At 43.7% G+C, this 16,672-nt stretch overlaps 3 protein-coding genes across 3 annotated transcripts; 1 reads left to right on the top strand and 2 right to left on the bottom strand.

Moving 5' to 3' along the window:
- Nucleotides 1-3,892: 3,892 nt before the first annotated feature.
- On the bottom strand, nt 3,893-9,023 carry LOC144703399 (protein AMEIOTIC 1 homolog). The gene is made up of 10 exons (XM_078575581.1): nt 9,005-9,023; nt 8,685-8,761; nt 8,417-8,549; nt 8,251-8,342; nt 7,676-8,181; nt 6,857-7,243; nt 6,690-6,774; nt 6,544-6,627; nt 6,115-6,453; nt 3,893-4,109 (listed from the first exon to the last, which is right to left on the bottom strand). Exons 1-10 carry the CDS (start codon nt 9,021-9,023, stop codon nt 4,017-4,019), a joined length of 1,815 nt encoding a protein of 604 aa, XP_078431707.1. The 3' UTR covers nt 3,893-4,016.
- A 1,578-nt stretch (nt 9,024-10,601) lies between these two features.
- LOC144703261 (putative 2-carboxy-D-arabinitol-1-phosphatase) lies at nt 10,602-13,268 on the top strand. Its single transcript, XM_078575388.1, has 7 exons — nt 10,602-10,769; nt 11,438-11,649; nt 11,734-11,853; nt 11,925-12,024; nt 12,099-12,238; nt 12,317-12,396; nt 13,058-13,268. The coding sequence occupies exons 1-7, from the start codon at nt 10,625-10,627 to the stop codon at nt 13,182-13,184; spliced, it is 924 nt and encodes a 307-aa protein (XP_078431514.1). The 5' UTR covers nt 10,602-10,624; the 3' UTR covers nt 13,185-13,268.
- On the bottom strand, nt 13,238-16,672 carry LOC144703260 (Nucleotidyltransferase family protein). The gene is made up of 13 exons (XM_078575387.1): nt 16,315-16,672; nt 15,840-15,952; nt 15,695-15,751; nt 15,366-15,461; nt 15,197-15,267; nt 15,034-15,076; nt 14,582-14,662; nt 14,453-14,512; nt 14,277-14,342; nt 14,068-14,165; nt 13,940-13,988; nt 13,796-13,840; nt 13,238-13,699 (listed from the first exon to the last, which is right to left on the bottom strand). The coding sequence occupies exons 1-13, from the start codon at nt 16,649-16,651 to the stop codon at nt 13,367-13,369; spliced, it is 1,449 nt and encodes a 482-aa protein (XP_078431513.1). The 5' UTR covers nt 16,652-16,672; the 3' UTR covers nt 13,238-13,366.

The raw sequence follows: 16,672 nt of genomic DNA, 5'->3' as shown, positions 1-16,672 counted from the left end.
TAAATAAGTATTATAAATATTCTGATTTAAATGATAATTTTATGTGTTTATTTTCATTTAAATAATTATAAATTCATGTTATTAAATCTTAAATTTATTTATTTCATTTATAGAATAAAGTTCATATTTTAATGTATTTTATGGTATTTTAACATAATTTTATGTCCTATATTTCATAAAGAAAGTACTTTCATGCATCAGAAAATACATATTCAAATTTATTTAAATTTTTATGACGTTTTAAATATTTCAATTATAAAATCGTATTTCTTTAGATTTTGTGGTATTTTTGACATTGAATCTTAAAGAAAATAAAATTGAAGTTAGAAAAGATAATTCATTAAAAAACTTCAATGAGTTGTTTCAATTTTTCACGTTTCTCTAAAAAATTTTGCCACTCTGGCAATGCCCCACATGGATTAAAGAGGATAGAAAGTTGGATGGCTTAGATTACTCCAGCTTCAAATGCTGATATCTAATGATCTAGAAAGAGGTTTGGGCTGAAATTCTGAGATTTGTTCCTTCTTTAGCTTTTCTATTAATCCACCATCTGGAATATGTCAATACACCCTCCTATTCTTGTAAAAGTCACCCTTTAATTTTTTTTTTGTAATTACCATAGGCCGAGTGATTTGCTCACCCAAAATGTTTTTGCATTTTAAGATTGAAGGATTGAAGGAGTGATGTTCATATCAAGACACATGAAGAAAAGACATGTCTTGGACTGTTGGGCATGTGACGAGGAGGTTAGTGTGTTCTTCATCATTTTCTTACTCATGTCGTTGTCTTTTTTCCTAAGTTATCGTCACACACCACCTCTAACGTTGCCTCTATCTCCGTTGCCACCAGAAATGGTAAAAATCACCATCACTCAGGCCCCTCTATTTCTCACTAACGCAAGTCTGCCATCATCTCCGTTGCAATCAGCAGTGGTATTTCTTTCATATGCTCCACTTCACTTACGTCCACTATCATAGCCTTCTTAGGTGCTGCTGAAGTGCCAACTAAGGTATTTTAATTACAAATAATTAATCTTTCCAATTGTATATCTCTATAAAAATTCCCAAAATTATTCCAAAAAATTAAGTAATTTAGGTTAATTAGGAAATTGATTTTATAATAAATTTATAGCTTCTAAATTTTCTGTTAGTCAAGTTAATTGTTATTAAAATTAATTTTAATCAGTTTGATATTATTAAAATTGATTTACTTACTAAAAATATAACAAAAATCCATAAAAATTGAAAATTAAATTTAAAATTCACATTTCAACACCATTTCCATGTGGATTCCACCCTTACTTGCTTTGTGCTTGTAATGAATCATAATAACTATTGGTGCATAAACCATAAGGCGTTCAATGACATTATAAACACTGATTTTTTTGGTTCATTGCATCTGAGTCCCTTATGATGATATTCAAATTAGTCTTTGATATGATTCAAAATATTTGTGGGTAGTGTCAAAAGAGCTATTTTGAAAAAGGTTCTCAAAATCTTTGGCATGGAAGATTATAGACACGTTATGAGCCCAAAGTTTAGACAACTTTCATCCCAAGATATACAGAATATTCCTTATGCATCAGTTATGGGAAAACTTATGAATACACAAGTTTATACACAATGATAGATGTATTTCCTTAGCATAATAAATCAAAGGGATATTCAACAACTATATATTTATCAGAAATACTGAGTGAGCCTATGAAAAAACTCAAAATTTTCTTAATGTTTTTACTGGGGTTTGTTTTTACTATTCACCATAATACTCATGCTCTTGTTGAAGAAAATAATTTACATAATATATCCAGAGAAAAATGTTATAGGGGGGACTTCTATGATTTTCCCAAACATTGTGTTTTACCTGCCCCCAATTAAAATAAAATCACAAAATTAAATTAAAAACCAACATGTAATAGCTTAAACATAAGCAAAAAACCCAAATCTGAGGGGACTAAAGTCCAGAAAATACTTGAACATATTTAAAAATGATGAAAACCAAAATATAAACCTGAATGTGGGCCAACCCTTCCAGATATGGTAATACATCTAAGAAATTATACTATTTGATGGCGAGGACGCCAACACTTCAGCATCGAATGCGTCACCACGGTCAACTGGAGTCAACACGCCCGCTATGGACCACAGTCAACCGGAGTCAACCGAAGTCAACACGCCGCAACCGTCGACAAGCACGTCTCCACCCACGCACGTCCTTACGCGCGTCATGACACGACGCCAGAGGCAGATCCACAACTGCCCTTTGGCGTGACACGGCGCACGTCTTTATTTTCTCGTCATTTTCTCTTTCCTCCAAGGCCTATATATAAGCCATTGTTTTCAAGAAACATTAGGCAGTCATTAATTCAAGAATTGAGTTTTGTTAACTCTTCTTGGAGGACTGCCCAGCCTCCCCTATCCTTCTTAACCCTAGCCGTCGTCACTGTCGCCGTCGCTACTGCCGCCGCCAGAGCCGCCTCGCGACGTTGGCCTCCCACCTCCCCTCCATTCTCTCTCTCTCTCTTCGTTCGCCCAGCCTTGGCAGCCCAAGCAGCCCCGCCAGGGCCGCTCAGGCAGCCCCGATCAGGCCGCCCTAGGCAGCCCCACCAAAGCCGCCCAGACAACCCCGTCGAGGCCGCCCAGGCAGCCCCGCCAAGGCCGCCAAGGCAGCCCCAACCAGACCGCCCAGGCAGCCCCGACCGAGCCGCCCAGGCCGCCCCGCCAGAGCCGCCCAAGGCAACCCCGCTAGGGCCGCCCAGGCTGCCCCCCCGGGCCGCCCTAGGCAGCCCCGCCAAGGCCGCCCAAGGCAGCCCCGCCAAGGCACCAGGCAGCCCCGCCAGGGTCGCCCTAGACAGCCCCGCCAAGGCTGCCCAAGGCAGCCCCGCCAAGGCCCCAGGCAGCCCCGCTAGGGCCGCCCAGGCAGCCCCGCCAAGGCCACCCAGGCAGCCCTCGCCAGAGCCGCCCAAGAGCGCCCAAGTCGCCCAAACCGGGCCGCCCGAGACCGCGTTCAGGCTGCCCCTGTCCGAACGCCGTCGGCGCTTCAAGCCACGCGCGCGCGGGTGTTCGCCCACGCTTGACTTTCCGCCCACTGCACTCAACCAGGGCCGTTCAACGCCCGGAACGTCCAGCCTCGTCCTCATCCACTAGGCCGCTCAACGCTCGGATTCGTCCAGTCGCATCACGATCAGAATTTCCCGCTACCTCTTCAAGCACTACGGTGCAGAGGTACGCCTGAACCCTCTGGTGTCGAAGTGTTCTCCGTCCAGTGTTTTCTCGAGAAGTTTCCACCGCCGTCGGAATCTGAATTGGTTTTGAGTTTTTGCTTCTTCCACCTCCCTCTCGAGTGTTTCCTCGCGACGCGAATCCGACGTATTGATTTCGGTGCTTAGGCATCGTCGCGGTGGGGGAAGACAGTACTCCCGCCCTCGATAAGGGTCGGAGCTGCACCACCAGATTTTTCATCGGTTTTAAAGTCTGGATCCGACCGTGTGGATTTCTGTGGATTGTTTTATCCCTCCTTATAAACCCAATTCCCTTCTTCAACCTGTCCGTCGTCCTTTCCCCTTTGTCATCCCTCACACATCCATCCTACCCTTACCCATATACCCAGTCATTCCGCCCTTCCTCGTCTACCCCGTAGTCATCCTACGTCACTATTAGACACATTGCCCTCCAGATGCAGGAATTGCTTTCTCCCAAAGTCATGACAAATGATCATTAAGGTGAGATTCAACATTTTTAACCAATATTTTTGCCCTGAATATTAATTTTTGATAAACTGCCACAAATTCTTTGTCAACTTCAGGTAAATCAAAAGGTATAATTTCTCACATTCTGCGAGAATATTTTTTTAGAAAAACTAAAAACACTATTGGTTGACACCACAAATTCCAGCCCAAAAAAACATTCATGGACTGTGCATCAACTATAAGGATTCACATCTCAAGAAGAAGAAGAAGAAGAGGAAGAGGCTGGGCAACGGCCCTCCTCTCAACTTGCAACAACAATCACTCTCCGTCAACGGTGATAGCAAGGAGAGGACAACGCCAGTTCCGTACTGATGCTTCTTCCCCACACTCCAGATTCCCAAACCCCTGTAGCCGATGATCCCTGCATCATCCCTAAATATCTTCAATGCTGATAGATTGTATTATATTTTAATATATTATCTTTCATTCTAATGAATTAAAATATTGATACATACTGAGAGAGTATTAATTATACAAGGTTAGAGAGATGTATAGATAGAGATATTTATACATAGATCTATAGATAAAATAGAAATATAGACAGAGAGGTAGAGAGGGATTGACATATATGTAAATCAATTTATGTAGATAGGGAAGAAGAGAGAGATATTTACATATATGTAACTAAATATATACGGAGGAAGAGAGAGATATTTACATATATGTAACTAAATATATAAGAGAGAGAATTACATAAATGTACATAGATAGATAGATAGAGAGGGGTAGATAGATTTTCATTTATGTCAATAGATATATAGATAGGTAGGGAAGAAGAGAGGGAGAGGTAGATTGAGATATTTATAGATATGAAGATACATACATAGATGGGGGGGAGAGAGATTTACATATATGTAAATAGATATATAGGGAGGGAGGGAGACATGGAGGGAGATTTACATAAATGCAGACATATAATTAGACAGGAAGGGAGGAGAGAGAGACATGCATATATGTAGATGGATACATAGATAAGGAGGGAGGGAGATATATATAAGATACATATATATATATACATATATGCAGATAGATACATAGATAGGCAGGGAGGGAGGGAGAGAGAGAGATATGTATTTACATATACGTAGATAGATAGGTAGACAGGCAGGGAGGGAGAGAGAGATATGTATTTACATATATGTAGATAGATACGTAGATAGGCAGCGAGGGAGAGAGAGATTTACATATATGCATATAGATACATAGATAGGGAGGGACGGAGGGAGGGAGACAGAGAGGGAGATTTACATAAATGCAGAGAGATACTTAGATGGGGGGGGGGGAGATATTTACATATATGTAGATCGATAATAGATAGGGATGGGCGTAGAGAGAGATATTATTTCTACATATATATAGATAGATAGGGAGGGAGGAAGAGAGATTTACATCTCTGTATATTATATACATAGAGATAGATACGTAGAGAGAGAGAGAGAGAGATATAGAGACAAAGAGAGCGTGAGAGATGGAGATATAGAGAGAAAGAGATAAAAAGATAGATAGACGGACCGACCGATAGATAGCTAGATAGACCGATAAATAGATAGATAAATAGATATATATATATATATATAGAGAGATAGAGAGATAGATAGATAGAGAAATAGCGATAGATACTGATAGAGAGAGAGAGAGAGTGAGATAGATAGATCGATAGAGAGAGAGAGAGTTATAGAGAGATAGATAGATTGACAGACCGATAGATAGATAGATAGATATATTGAGAGAGAAAGAGAGAAAGAAAGAGAGGGAGAGACAGGGGGGAAGGAAAGAAAGAAAGAGAGAGAGAGAGAGAGAGAGAGAGAGAGAGAGAGAGAGAGAGAGAGAGGTAGAGAGAGGGAGAGACAGGGGGGAAGGAAAGAAAGAAAGAAAGAAAGAGAGAGAGAGAGAAAGAGAGAGAGAGAGAGAGAGAGAGAGAGAGAGAGATAGAGAGAGGGAGAGACAGGGGGGAAGGAAAGAAAGAAAGAGAGAGAGAAAGAGAGAGAGAGAGAGAGAGAGAGAGAGAGAGAGAGAGAGAGAGGGAGAGAAAGGGGGGAAGGAAAGAAAGAGAGAGAGAGAGATAGAGAGAGAGAGAGAGAGAGGTAGAGAGAGGGAGAGACAGGGGGGAAGGAAAGAAAGAAAGAGAGAGAGAGAGAGGTAGAGAGAGGGAGAGACAGGGGGGAAGGAAAGAAAGAAAGAGAGAGAGAGAGAGGTAGAGAGAGGGAGAGACAGGGGGGAAGGAAAGAAAGAAAGAGAGAGAGCGAGAGAGAGAGAGAGAAGTAGAGAGAGAAGTAGAGAGAGGGAGAGACAGGGGTGAAGGAAAGAAAGAGAGAGAGAGAGAGAGAGAGAGAGAGAGAGAGAGAGAGAGAGAGAGAGAGGCGCACCTTGCCCACAACTGGAGAGCAGAGGAGGTCGGAGCAGCCCGTCGTCTCCCCCTCGCGATGGGCGACGACCACCACCTTGGCGCGATGAACGGCGGAGGCCGCCGAAAGATCCGGAACGGACGGCGGCGATGTAGCGGAGCACGCCGAATGGGGCGTCGCCGGAACCGCAGCCGGCTCTTCTCCTCCCGTCGTACTGCTGTTCGTCGTCCCCTCTCCCCCCACACTCGGCCACAGAAACGTCCCCTCCGGCTTGCATATCCTAAACCCGCTCCGCCGACCCATCTTCTCTCCTTCTCTCTCTCTCCTCCCCTCCTCTGACTTCACCCTCTGAAGCTCCTCCTGCACCCCCCCCAACCAACCCCCCGTCAGCCCCTTCACAACATATACAGAGATAAATCCCAGCCGTTCATCTCTCTCCCTCTTCTCTACCTGCACAAACTGCAGTTGTCTCGCCATCGCCGTTATCTGCTCCTCCAGCTTCCCGTTCGACTTCATCAGGCTTTTGCAGCTCTCCTGAAAGACCAGAGAAGCCTCCTCTAAAAATTGAAAATTGGGGACCGTAATGAAAAACCCACCTGAATTTTAACCGCGCTGGCGGCGTCCCCCCTCTCCCTGGCGTCCTTCTCCTCTAGACTCGCCGATCGTAGCCAGTCCACCTCCCTAAAATCAAAAAAAAAAAAAAACCTTAGAAATAGATAGAGATAGAGAAGTGTGTGTATGGGGGGGGGGGGGAGAGTTGAACCTTCGGAGAGAGGAGAGTTGGTCCTTCAAGAGGTCGATTTCTTTGGTGCAGACGAGACCGCAAGGAGAGATGAGATCGCCGGGCTTCCAGCCAGGAGGGGGCATCCAGAAAGGGTCGGAGACGCCAGAAGAGCGTCTCAGATCTTGCAGCTCGGCGGGTTCGAGCCAGTATTCCATGGCGCCTTCTGGGTTGTGGCGCCTTCTAAACCTCTCTTTCCCTTCTCCCACCACCTTCCCAGCCATGTGTTTTAGGAGATGATCTAACAAACCCGTATCTCCTATGTGCTTCCTCGCCGCCTCCCTTAGCTCCGGCCTCAGTATTGGGCTCCCCAGCGCTGCCCCCTTCTCTTTCATGATCTCCAGCAGCTTCAGCTCCGCCGCCAAGTACCTGTTCAATCCAAATGGGTAAAAATTCTGATTCAAATCGATTCCCAATTGAGTGAATGAACTAAGCTTTAAGAAAGAGTGGGATTCTTATTCAAACCGAATCCCAATAGAGTGAATGATTTAAGCTTTAAGCAAGAATGGGATTCTGATTCTAACCGAATCCCAATTGAGTGAATGATCAAAGTTTTAAGAAAGAATGGGTTTCTGACTCAAACCGAGACCCAATAGAGTGAACGATCTAAGTTTTAAGAGAGAGTGGGATTCTGATTCAAACTGAATCCCAACAGAGTGAATGGTCTAAGCTTTAAGCAAGAATGGGATTCCGATTCTAACCGAATCCCAATAGAGTGAATGATCAAAGTTTTTAGAAAGAATGGGATCCTGATTCTAACCGAATCCCAATTGAGAGAATGGGCAGAGAGTCTCTTCTCACCTTTCTGAGGACCATCGATCGCTGGAACCCTTGCACGCCCTTCCTCTGTCGAGCTTCGATTTCTTGAAGCTCTTCTCCTTCTTTACCGTCTTCTTCCCGGGGAGCTCCCGCGTTCTCTTTCCGGTTTCTCCCTTCACTAGAGAGACGGCCTGAGAGGAATTATCGACCCTGTGGCGGCCAAAGTACCTGATCTTACGTTGAACGCCCCAGCCGATGGCTCCAGAGCGCTTTAGAATGACAAGGCAAGACTCCGTCACCACCCCTCTCTCTTCCTCTTCTTCTTCGTTGAGAAGGGTAGAATCTGAAACCCAGAAGCGACCCAGCTGCCCTTCTCTCTCAAACTCAGCAAAGGAAATCATCCGCCTGAGAATTTTCGGCGCGTGATCGAAGTCGAAGACGAAATGCTCGTCTAAATCTGGATAATCCGCCTTCTCTTCGAAGAACTTGCTCAGAGAGATCGAGCTGGGGAAGCTGACGGTGATGTTCAGGCCGTTTCTCTCAGTCACCTGCGATAATTTAAACCGGAATTTAAAAAAAAAAAAGGATTTCAATTGATCGATGTTTGAAGTACAGACCTTGACAACTCGTACGTCTTTCAGATGAGCAGGGAATGTCGGCGGTAGCTGCGCGTGGTCGATCTCGTAAAACCCGCCGAGCTCGAACGTGTCTGCAACAAGCGAAGAAGAACGATGTGAAGTGTTTCCGTTTCAAGGATTCCGCTGGTTTTAGATCAGTGATTACCAAAAATGGTTGAATGCGACGGGTAGGCAGTGTAGTTCGTGGGGATTTGCACGATTTGTCTGCGCGGCGGCGACGATGGCGTCTCAGCGATCGTGCCCACTGAGAAATTCCTCTTAGAGTAGTACTTCAAATCCTGAGAAATAGTTCTAAATCAGACTTATAATATCGGGTTTATCTTCATCTCCGAAGAGAGAGGCATAATCAGATGAAGAAAAGGAGATGACACATGATGATAGAGAGGAAGAGAGAGAGATGATGGTTCCATTACCGTACTCGGCTGACCCATAGCCGCCAGCATGTTTTCATCAGAGACGTCCATCATGGAAATCCTGACAGCGTAAAGATCTGCGTAGACGTAAAAATGAACAAGGGAAGCGGGATTAGTGGAATGACGCGATCTTCGTTGGCGATTCTGATTTCCAAGAATGAAGATCGAACGTTGCTGGATAAGTTCTTGGGATAAATCAAGCGAAAGGCACGGAAGGGAAAAAAATCAGTCCTTCGCGGTAGATTAATGGCCGACGGGATGCTGCTTTCAAGCTTGGAAATCAAGATCAAGCCGTCCATTCCAGGCGAGTTACACTAAACCGCTGGTTATAATCGTCATCGACGATAAGAAACACATAATTTTAAGCCTGTTGTTAAAAAAACTTGCTGCGAAGGAACAGACGGATTATAATTTCAAGAAAGCGGATGAAGCGAAAAACGAACACCGAGATCAAAGATCAGGTTGTTGAGGAGTTGAAAGCAGAGGTTCATCGAATTGCAAAAGATCAAGAGAAGCGAGCGGCAGAAAACAAAAGCAAGAAACGCTGCCATTGCACTCCGTGTAATCAACTCCCGGAATTATCGTTTCCAGCGCAGAATTTCATCGCAAAGAAACAGCAAGATTATAAAACTCTGGAGGAAGAATTCCACAAGAGTAATGTTCAAGAAAAATCAGATTTACCTCGGGGGAATCGCAGCCCGGTTGAAAGTGAAACAGCAAAGAGAGATGAAGATCGGAAAAGAGAAGCCTTGCTATGTCTGTTTCTCGAGCACCAGCCTTATAAAACATTCAGCAAAGGCCCTCCTGTTTATCCTGCAAACTGACCCAGAGAGAGAGAGAGATAAAGATAGAGCGTAGAGAGAGATTAGAGACAGAAACTTAGAGAGAGAAAGAGAGACAGTAGAGAGAGAAAGAGAGAGATTAGAGAGAGAAAGAGAGTACGTGCGGGGGCAGAATTTGAAAGGCTGAGCAGAGGATAATCCGTGCATGGCCGCTGTTTACGTCGGCCATCAGATAGAAGGAAAGGACAATAATACTCTTGTAAAAATTGGAAAATTACACTGGACTGCGTAAACGGTTTCCCAGCCTCTTTATACGGCTGCCGGCGTCGGCGAGTCAGTTATAAACGGTAGGGGCAGAACCGTCCTATCGAAGAAAACGTAGTGGAAGGTTGTTATCATTGCTCTGTTCGCTGAGAGGTGGGACCCACCGTTGTTCTTCCTTCTCCCGCCAAATCTGGTTTTTCTTTTCTTCCCGGGATTCGAGCTTTCGATCTTTGATGTTTTTCTGCAGATGAACAATCTCTTCTGGTTTTCATCTCGATCGTAGATCGAGATCGAGAACATCATCAGCATCATCGAATCTCAACCTTCGAAGATCAATCAGAGGTGGCGCACAATTTCTAGCTTTCTCATCGTTCGTACTTCGTAGATTCATGCTTTCTTCTTCTTTCGATTAATCTCGCTTTTCCCTCTTGCTGATCTCGATATTATCAGAGATTCACGTCTCTGGACCGAGAGAACGATGTTAACTCGTTTTCAACCTGATGAAATGAAGAGGACGAGTTCATCATCGTTCATAGATGGCGATTTGTATGCTACTTCAGATGACGAGGACGATGATGAACTCGCACGCGGCGATCGTCCTCTCCATCTCTTCCCGATCGTCAAAACTCCTTGGAACGGTCTATCAACTTTTCAATTTTAAATTTTAGTTCGCAGTATTGAGTCGAAGATTGAATCACGTTTTCCGTTTTCAATTCCATTTCGAACGTGGTGTAGGCAAAAAAATCAGCGGATACGTGCACGAGGAGTCTGGATGAGATCTGAGCCGTTGAATCAATCTTGTGCCTGAGGCCTCTCACAGGCTTATCCGCTACCGATTGAAGGTAATAAAATAATCCAGGGCTCTCGAGAGAGAGATTGAGATAGAGAGAGAAGATGGGATCTGCTTCGCTGATTGCGAGTCCAGTCTACGCTTCTCCAGATCTTCGCTGCTCCCGCCGGAGAAGATCGCCGGCGATCTTTAAACTACTCCGCAGTTCATGCCGATGTGATGCTGGTGATGGCTCCACGACGGCGACTGGTCAGTGTGAACATTCATATTTCTAATTTTCATCTCTCCTTCGGTGGATGTTTTGCGTGAATCCGATGATCTGCAAGGAAATTTACAATGTTTACATGCCCCGGTTCTCCGTTTGTTCGCTGTCTTTTGAATCGGATGGTCTATGATCGGATGAAATAGCTGAAATCAAAGTCCCAGAAGAAGTAGCTGTTCATTTTTGCTGTTTGTGTTGATGAACTGAAAGAAATAACCATTCGCTTCCCAACTGTTAAATAACTTTCGTGTCCAAGGGTGTCTAACCTTCTTAAATCTCTTGAACCGTTTTTCAAACGCAACTGAAATCGGAGTTAAGCTATTGCGTGTGGCAGTCCGGCACTGATACCCTAATCATCTCACTGTCGCCTTAACTTATTCAATGGCTAGCGCATTCAGCATAGATTTTCCGTATCAGACTATCGATTTTGAAGTCTCGAGATTCAAATTCGACAGCCGCTACGCAAATTTTGCATCGCAGCATCAATCTTCTCGATGAAGTACTTTCATCATTAGGAGACACTGTAAACAAACAAAACAAACAAAAAAACCTCTTCGTGATTTTCAAAAAGAAAAAGGAAGAAACTGATGAGAAAGTACTGATGTTTGCGTCGATTCATCATTTTCTGCCAATCTGATCATGTAAATTTACGCAGGGCGAGTGGACAACCGGATTTCCGAATCTGAAAACGGCTACCATCGTCTCTCGGCGGTGGAACAATTGGAAAGCGTCTCCTCCATGACGGGAGGCGCGTTCGATTTCAAAGGGGCGACTACTTCCCTCACCGATAAACCCCTGCCTTATCCCAAGACAGTTACTCTCGTCCGCCACGGGCTTAGCACTTGGAACGAAGAAAGCCGAGTTCAGGTTTCCCATCTCCCCAATAAGAACACGATTCATCAATCATATAATATAAGTTTTATCTGTATAATTTATTTTATTCGCACGCAGGGAAGCTCGAATCTCTCCGTCTTGACTGAAGTCGGCATTCAACAAGCCGAGAGATGCCGGAAAGCTTTATCGAACGTGCACTTTGATCAGTGCTTTGCCAGCCCGATATCACGCGCCAAGGTTTCCCAATCTTTTAGTTACTTGATATATTTTATATGAATCTGAATCTGAATCTTGTTTTGGGGTTGCAGTCAACGGCAGAAGTAATGTGGGTGGAGAGGGAGGAGCCGCTGGTGTTCCTGGATTCCCTGAAAGAGGCCCACTTGTTCTTCTTGGAAGGCATGACGAACGGTATACATTGAAACTGTATAGTTATAACATTGTTCTACGCACACATAAACAAATTCCCCAGAAACTGTACGCAGCCGAAGCGAAGAAGAAGCACCCTGAATTATACCACTCCTGGCGAGAAGATCCCTCAAATTTCCACGTCGACGGGGTGTACCCAATCCGACGGCTGTGGGGCACCGCGAGGGAAGCCTGGCGAGAAATCCTGGCCGCCCAAGTTAGTGATACATTTCTTTCTTATTTTCCTGTTAATTTAAATGATGATTCTTCCCTTGATCTATCTTCTCTGTGACAGGGAGAGAGCTTCTTGGTGGTCACTCACAAGTCAATTTTGCGAGCTCTCATCTGCACTGCCCTTGGCCTTGGACCGGAACGGTAAACCAACCAGTTATAGATCAGGGACGAGGACGGGACGATTTTTTCGTCCCGGGATGAAAAAATCGTCCCGTCTAGGGGTATGGAAGAAATTCGGGATGAAAATTCATCCCGAGGACCACCGGACAGATCGGTTTTCGTCCCGTGGGATGAAAAACCGTCTGTCCAGAGGTCTCGGACAATGGACAGACGAATGTAGACAAAAAACTTCCGGATTCACATGCAATGGTTAAGATGTAGCCACCTTGCTAGGACAATTTGCATCAAAATACATGTATTTTTTCGTGCATGCAAACTGATGCGGCTCAGAAATAATTGTACATATGTCTACTTGGATTAAATCTCTTCCATATTTCCCTAAAAAACTTAGAAAAATCCATATTGATACATTAAAAAAATCAAATGGTTTTTTTAGTCCGGGGCGAGGGACAGGACAAAAATTTGTCCCAGGAGGACTGGACGAGACGGTTTCATACCGTCGGATGAAAATTCGTCCTGTCCTTCGTTCCTACACTGGATCCGGACGTCAGATGGGACAAAATTTGTCCCGTCCCGTCCACGTCCAGGACGATCCAGAACTATACCAACCAGAATGATCTAATCACCAATTGATAATCGAATCAAATGCAATAATCACTTGTTCAATGACGTATTAATGCAGATTCCGAGCAATTGACGTAAATAACGGCGGAATCTCCACCTTCTCATTCAACAGAAGAGGCGAGGCCATGCTGCAGTCCCTGAACTTGACCGCCCACATGTACAGTGACCACACCTACCAATTCTAGAAACACCTGCATTATTTTTTATTTTTACCTAGTATTGAAGTACAACATCCTGCTTAAAGATGAAAAGGAGCGTCCTTGCTATCAGCTATAGCTTTCAACACAGTTGGTAAGCTTATGAATCCCACATGAAGAAACAAGCAGAAAAATGAATTATAAATAAAAAAAGGGTTTGACAGCCTATCTCAAACCCGGTTCTGATGAAGGGCCGCCTCTTTTCGTTGTTTTCTCCTGGCAAACTTTTCCTTTAACCGGGTTGTGTTCGACTTGAGTTTCTTTTTTCTTGGGAGAGGTTCTTCCTCCGTTAATTGCCAGTTGCAGAAGATATCGCCCACGCCTTGGAATCTCAGGCTGTCGGGTTGTTCTAGAGGCAGGCCGCCCCCTTTCGAACCCTCCATGCGATTTACCCATGCCGGGTCTCGTCTGATGATTAGCCCTAGAATGCCCTTCTCCGTTGCCTCGCTCATGATTCGTGCATTTGTCAAGGTTGCATAAGCCGTCGCAAACGCCGATTTCACCTGATAGTTAAACGAGGCGTAAGTGATTCCGGCTCCGCTTCAGCAAGATCTGATTTTATTAGATTTTTTCTTGCATTGACATAAAATCCCTCTAACCTTGCAGTACTTGAAAGAATTCTTTCCAATGTCATTCCCTGGTTGCTGCGAAATGGCAGTAAACATGATCCACTTTGAGTTATAATGGTTTATTTATGGGATTGAGATGGGAAAAAATTGGAAGGAAATTAACTCGGATTTCACCTGGGGGTCCTCTATTGACAGAAGATTTGGATGCGAATCGTTGAAGAATCTGAGAAGTAAAAAAAAAAAGGTTATGTGCGGGTCCAGAGAATTTGAAGTAAAATGGGAGAAATAGTTATTATAATTACCCCCGTATGCTCTTTACATAAAAGTTGCCTGGTGATTGGCAGGATACACCCACATGCCCGTTGTTTAGTTTATGGCCGTAGAAGTCAAAAAAACTAACCTGGTTTGCATGAGATACAAGAAAAACATGCTGAATATATTACCTCTGCTTCAGGCATTCACCATATTTCCCTTCTTTCCAGGCAATTCTTAAATTAGAACTAAGACATACCAAAAGAGTTCCCAGATTATGCTCCTGCATCGTCTGCGACAGTACGCTCTGCCCCCTCCAATGTATCTATTAATGATTTTACCGGATAGTTCATAAACTATAATTATTTTTATTTCATGAGAAAATAAGACTACTGATGGGAAGGAACAAATATCGTTGATTTTCATAACAGTTACCTGAAGATGCGCGATGAGCATCGCGGTGAGCGCATACGAACCTACCCCACCAGAAAATACCTAAAAAATAAAATAATAACTTGGACATTGAAATCGATGGGAAGTTTGAGTATCTTTTCAAAAGCACACCTCGTTCAGCTCTCTCTGCTTCAGGAACACTTTTAAGATTAGGCAGAGAGGTTTCAAAGGAGGCATCTTTGATACAGCTTCCTGAAAAGGCACGCAACCCCGTTAGAGATAAACCTAGCAATGTTGCTCAACAAAATAGTGGCCAAAAGGAATAAGCTTACATTGTAAATGATGAATGTTTTTGCTAAAAGAAATTCCAAGCACATCGGGCTAATTGGAGGCAGTAATAAAGATCATGTGATTAATGGAAGGGTGACATCACCATGGTAGAAAAGCATAGATGATAATTCGAATTCAAGTTTTAACATTACTTTAAGATGATAAACAAAAAAATGCCCATTAACGTAGGCTTTTTACGATGGAGAAATCAATTATGAGAAAAAATGCCCACCTCATCGTTAACAAGAAGCAGAAAGGATGAAGAAGAAAAAGAAGGGAACAGGTATGCACACCTTTATAAAATATGCCGCATCCGGGCCGCTATGCATATCGAAGCTGAAAGAGAGAAAACTCTTTCAAACGTAGAGAAGAATTCATGACAATGAAGAACATTAAATTTTTTTTGATTTAATCCAATAAGCGAAGCAATGAATTAGTCCAATGATGAGGAATAACCTGATGTCGAACGCAATTCCACTTTGCTTTTCAACAAACTTTATTATCGGTACGCGGGCTTTTCCAATTACCTAAGACAGGATAACAACATTAGAACTGTAAAACTGTATTAATGATTCAGTAAAAGACAACAATGATATTGAGCAAATGCTGGAGAGAAAAAGGGCACCTGAATCTTCGTAGCAATACTTTTCTGGGACAATGCTCTAGAAAGAGCCTTGAGACCCATTTGAGGAGTTTGCACTTTTGAATTCAAGATCACAGCCTATGTGAAAGAAAATCAGAGAAGCTGGTTATTATTTAGAAAGTTCTCCAGTTAGAAGGAAAGGGTGGACAGCTGCATTAGCCAAAACCTCGATCATGACTAAAAAAAACGTAGAAGATTGAACCATTTCAGGATATATTTGGAAGACAGTAAATCGAAATATTAAGAAATAAAATTACAGTATCTTGAGCGAAGAAAGAAAATATCAAGGCAAAAAGTTTGCAAGTACCTACATCGACATCACTCGTCGGCAAATAAAGCCCTGTTTTGTAAGATCCGAAGACATCAACCTAGGAAATTAAAAAAAAAATAGAGCCCAAAAAAGTGGAAGATTGAGAAATTGGAAAATAATAAATGGTGTTTATGTCGACATCTTACAGTACAGTGCGGCCAGATATACTTGATGACCTCAAAAACTCGTTTTACTGCCTCGTTCCGAATTCCTTCCTCTTCGGGCGTTGGAGAAAGAAAGTCACAGAAGTCGAGAATCTCTGTATATAAATCAAACCCCTCTCATGAAACAGGCATGGAATTTCTATCCACAACAAAAAAATTAAGAAGCACTACAGATTTTCTAATAATCGCATTGCATCTTACAAATTCGATTCAATACGCTAGATTATAGGAACATTCAGATGCAAAAAAATAAATTCAAAGTTGGATACAAGAACCCCTCGAGGCTAGTCACGCTCTATCAACCATTAAACCTTGCATTTTATCAGTACCCAAATTTATTTCTTTCAAAACACAACAACTTCACTCTGTTTCGATTGCCAGAGAAATTCCAGGGGCTCCGAAAACAGAATCGAAAAAATTCCCAACCTTCCCCAAATCGGTCAAAGCAAGAGCGCACCTTGGTGCAACTGGACCATGGGGCTCCTGAAGCGGCTGCCAGCGCGCAACCACGCGAACTCCGGAGAGAAGTCACCTTCAAGAGTACTCCGGGAAACAAACTGCGACGGAGTGTTCATCTCCGATGGCTCATGGCAAGCTGTCTCCTCGCCATTCGGGGACAAATCGAGAGAGAAAAACTCCGTCGCGGGGGTACCGGCGGAGACCGACGTCTGCGAGGAAATCTGGCGACGGAAGATCGCATACTGCTGCAGAGGATCGTCCTCAAAGAAAGGCACTGAATCTAGGGTTTCGTAGACTACTCCCTCTCCCGCCATGGAACCTTCCCTCTCCGCCATGACCGCGCCGGAGCGAAGAAA

This window comes from Wolffia australiana, chromosome 5, assembly GCF_029677425.1.
Source record: "Wolffia australiana isolate 7733 chromosome 5, ASM2967742v1".
NCBI classification, from domain to species: domain Eukaryota; kingdom Viridiplantae; phylum Streptophyta; class Magnoliopsida; order Alismatales; family Araceae; genus Wolffia; species Wolffia australiana.
Note: the sequence above shows the minus strand (reverse complement) of the source record. Positions and strands in the feature narration are given on the sequence as shown.